The 4,718-nt window shown below is 35.2% G+C and overlaps 1 protein-coding gene across 4 annotated transcripts in view; it reads left to right on the top strand.

The window, feature by feature from the left end:
• Positions 1 to 4,718, top strand: part of NME7 (NME/NM23 family member 7) — a 166,049-nt gene that overhangs the window by 66,777 nt on the left and 94,554 nt on the right. For all 4 annotated transcript variants that reach the window (XM_037740507.1, XM_017534098.2, XM_017534100.2 and 1 more), the window contains one exon: positions 3,048 to 3,255. In XM_037740507.1, coding sequence (XP_037596435.1) covers positions 3,048 to 3,255 — 208 coding nt within the window. The remainder of the gene's footprint in view (positions 1 to 3,047; positions 3,256 to 4,718) is intronic.

Below are 4,718 nucleotides of genomic sequence, written 5' to 3'. Positions count from 1 at the left end.
GATTACAGGTGCATGCCACCACACCCAGTTAGTTTTTGTATTTTTAGTAGAGACAGGGTTTCACCATGTTGGTTAGGCTGGTCTCGAACTCCTGACCTCGTGATTCGCCTGCCTCTGCCTCCCAAAGTGCTGCAATTACAGATGTGAGCCACCATGTCTGGCTGTATGTTCTTTTGAGAAGTGTCTATTCATGTCTTTTGCTCAATTTTTGGTGGGGTTATTTGTTTTGTGCTTGTTTGATTATTTAAGTTAGTTATAGATTCTGTATATTAGTCCTTTGTTGAATGCATAGTTTGTGAATATTTTCTCCCATTGTGTAGGTTGTCTTTTTACTCTGTTGATAGTGCAGAAGCTTTCACAGTACAGAAGCTTTCACTGTTCAGAAGCTCTTTAATTAGGTCCCACTTGTCAATTTTTGTTTTTGTTGCCATTACTTTTGAGGACTTAGTCATAAATTCTTCCCCAAGGCCAATGTCCAGAATGGTGTTTCCTAGGTTTTCTTCTAAGATTCTTATAGTTTGAGGTCTTACTTGTAAGTCTTTAATCCATCTTGAAGTTTTGTATATGGTTAAAGTTAGGGAGCCAATTTCATTCTTCTGCTTATGGCTAGACAGCTATCCCAGTGCCATTTATTTAATAGAGAATCCTTTCCCCATTGATAATTTTTGTTGACTTTGTCAAAGTTCAGATGGCTGTAGATGTGTGGCTTTATTTCTGGGTTCTCTATTATGTTCCAGTGATCTATGTGTCTGTTTTTGTACCAGAACCATACTGTTTTGGTTACTGTAGCCTGTTGTACTTTTAAACTATTTTGGTAGTCTTGTATACATAAAGCAATGTTCGTGTAACCTTTCTATTTTAGCTAAATAGTTTGATATATATTTTGTTCCTTGACCTATAAGAAATAATATATGTTACACTAAATCTGTATATTCTAAATGGTTGAGAAGTAATCAAATTTAAGTGAATATTTTGCATACTCATATTACTGTTACTGATAACAGAGTATTTACATTTCTAATAAGAAAGAATGGTATATTAGCCAAACCAAATGGCCACAGTAGACATGTTATTTGGTATCCTGCACTGAGTAGTGGGTTTTAAAAAAAGTTTTATATAAGAAAATTATTATGCTTTGGATTATTTCAAATCAAGCATTATAAAATATTCCCAAGCCTTGTTAGAATAGCTATATACAATTTTCTAGAAAATTGGTGGAAATTATCTTTTAGTGTAAACTTTGTGTATGTTTATAGCATTGAATTACAACTCCTAATTTAATGATTTATATGTGATTTGCATGCAGTAAATTTTCTTAAAGGAGCAAATTAACTAGTTGCCTGTTAATGAGAACGATATAACAAAAGACTAGGTGAAGTAATTAGAAAGGGTTTCATGAGGCAGTGTCTATGATCAGGCACATCATTCCCTGTATTATTACATGCAGTTTTCATAGGCTTATTCTGTTGTGTGTTTTGAGAATTCTGTGTTAATAGGGCATTAAATTATAAGTGTCTTGAAGGAGAGATCTTGTTTTATGGCACAGATACTGATATGTTGTAGGTAATAAAGTAAATGCATGTTGAATGAATAAACATGGTTTGCTCCCTTGATTTAGGTTTTTTTTTAATCTAATGGTTGGTCTTGGTGGTTTTGTTTGTTTGTTTTGGCAGCAAAGGTCTGGCAGAAAATGTATGAGGAGGTATTATAGACTTCTTAGGGTAGAAAATATGAATACTTCTTTGTACATGCTATTTCTTAGAAATATTCTTCAAAATGAATGGGAGCAATTTAAAAAGGAAGTACTGAGGAGAGTTGACTTATGTAACATGGTGCAGGGTGGAAGGAAGTATGTAAAAAATAGTCATAAGTTAGTGAGCACAAATGAGCCTGTCACACCATGTTCCTTTCTCCAGGAGGGTCTCTTCTCTGTACCTTGGATGAGAAAAAAACATGGGCTTACTCTAAAAAGTACTTTGCCCCTGCTTAACACAGTTAGAAAGACGATGTCATTTATTTCATAGTTAAACTTGTCATTGCATCCAGTACACATATAGAAGTGGAAAATAGAATGCAGTATTGGTTTTAATATCTTGGGGGACTGTGAAACAGTGCTGGATTTTTAATCAGGAACCTATGTGTACGCGCTAATAATTTAATATAGGAATAACCCAGAGTAGTTGTTTATACTAATAAAAGGATATTTCTTGAAGCCTGTTGGTTTTTTTTAAGCATGTTGTTATTTTTTTGTTTAGTTTTTTGGTTTTGTTTTTTGATATAGACTCTCACTCTTTTGCCCAGGCTGGAGTGCAGTGGCACAATCTTGGTTCACTGCAACCTCCGCCTCCCTGGTTCAAGCAATTATCTTGTCTCAGCCTCTGGAGTATCTGGGACTACAGGCACCCACCACCACACCTGGCTAATTTATTTTTTATTTTTTAGAAAAGATCAGGTTTCACCATATTGGCTAGGCTGGTGTCTAACTTGTGATATGCCCACCCCAGCCTCCCAAAGTGCTGAGATTTTTTAAATCACCAAACCAGCTCAGTGTTTACTGACTGAGAGAGTTCTTTGTCAGTCTTTGAATTCTAATAGTTTTACACAAAAAGAAATAAATTCTTACTATAAGTTACAAGACATCTATCCCTCTCATCAATTTACATATTGTGAAATTGTACTTGACGGCAGTGGTAAACACATGAAAATAAAAAGGAAAATCCACTGTACCTGTTAGAGCACTGGGAAAAACATAGGTCAACAATATGCATTTTAAGTCAATGAAATAGTCTTAATTCAAAAGAACAGTGATTTTTCTGCTAAAAGTAGTTTGACATTACTAGTGATTTGAAGTGAATTGAGCCACTGGAATACACTCAATTTATGAAAAGTTTTTCCTGCCCATGTGAAATTAACTATGCTTAATGGTTCTGAGAGTATAATATTCTTTTCTATGTTGAAAAAATCCAATTTAAATATATTCTTTTATTAAGACAGATACCTAGGTTGACTGAAGAAAGAAGCAAACTAATCTTCTACCTGTTTTGTAGTGAGCTGATCCAGTTTATTACAACTGGTCCTATTATTGCCATGGAAATTTTAAGAGATGACGCTATATGTGAATGGAAAAGAATACTGGGACCTGCAAACTCTGGGGTGGCACGCACAGATGCTTCTGGAAGCATTAGAGCCCTCTTTGGAACAGATGGCATAAGAAATGCAGCACATGGCCCAGATTCTTTTGCTTCTGCTGCCAGAGTAAGATGTTTTAAAAGTATTTGAATTGTCTTCTAGTTCTGTTACATATTTTATCAAAGTAAGGCATTTCTGTCACTGGTGACTTAGGGTGGATTTATGCACCTGATCTAGTAGTAGAGAAAACCTTTGACATTTTGCCTAGTATTAAACAGTGTTTCATTATATCTCCTTTGTCAACTGGTAACCTGATCATAATCAATGTAACTTTTCTTCAATTAAAACACTTCTCATCCTGTCACCTGTTCCAAAGACTTAAATTACTGAGACTCCTAAATGTTTGAATTATCAAATTCATGTAACAATACCAGTTTATGGCTAGTAGATATTAAAAAGTAGTATTTTGAGATACTACTTTTTGATTCAGACCTAACACTATACTTTCAAGCTTGACATCCTGATATTTTCCTATATATAGCTTGTATTTATGAAAGTTTCTCTACAACTGCTCCTCATTTTTAAATCCATATACATAAAGCATCATATTGGATTTACGCTGAGGTTGAATTAATGAAGTGTAAGTTTATTTTTAGCATTGTGAGAAGTGTCTCACTTAAGATAGTTTTTAATTTTTTGCAATGAAACAATATTAGACAATTTTATAATAGTTGACTTATTTCTTTTTCTTTCAATTTCTTCAGCAAGCCTCTTCAGCTCTACTTTCAAAATAAACCCTGAATCTGACCATTGTGATCTAAATCACTATTATATTTTGCCAGGACTGCTACAGTAGCCTCAAAATTCTTTTTTCCTCTTTCCTTTCACTCAATTAATGAAAATTTTACCTTGCCCAAGTAAAATCAACTATGCCTAGTGATAATTTAAAGATAAATCAGATTAACATTCACCTGCTGAAAACCGTTCAGTGAATTTCTGTCTCTTCTAGAATAAAATCTAAAGTCTTTATTGTAGCCTCCAATGCTCTATCTGGTCTGGCCCCTATATATCTCTAACTGTATCTTTGATCAATCTCTATCTTAATCACTGTGTTCCAGCCACATTAACTATCTTGCTATTCCTTGAAGAACATATATCTGTATGAAACAGTGAAATAACAGCAAAGAGGAAAGTGTGGTTGGATAAGAATGAGAGAGGGTGGAAGGGGGGGATGAGGTTACAGAGGTAATTAGGGGAAAGATTATATGGTCTTATGGGCCGTAGTTGTACTTTTAGATTTTTCTTTGAAAAAATATAGAGCCATTTTAGGGTTTTGAGAAAAGGACTGATATGTTTCACTTGCCATTTAAAAGAATCATTCTGGGTGTTGCATTAAGAATGACTATAGAGGCTGGACACAATGGCTCAGGCCTGTAATCCCAGCACTTTGGGAGGCTGAGGCGGGTGGATCATGAGGTCCCAGCTACTCAGGAGGCTGAGGCAGGAGAATTGCTTGAACCTAGGAGGTGGAGGTTGCAGTGAGCCAACATCACACCACTGCACTCCAGCCTGGGTGACAGAGTGAGACT

This window comes from Cebus imitator, unplaced genomic scaffold (assembly GCF_001604975.1).
Source record: "Cebus imitator isolate Cc_AM_T3 unplaced genomic scaffold, Cebus_imitator-1.0 Scaffold84, whole genome shotgun sequence".
In the NCBI taxonomy this organism is placed as follows: Eukaryota; Metazoa; Chordata; class Mammalia; order Primates; family Cebidae; genus Cebus; species Cebus imitator.
The sequence above is the reverse complement of the archived record's forward strand: the minus strand, read 5'-3'. Positions and strand labels throughout refer to the sequence as shown.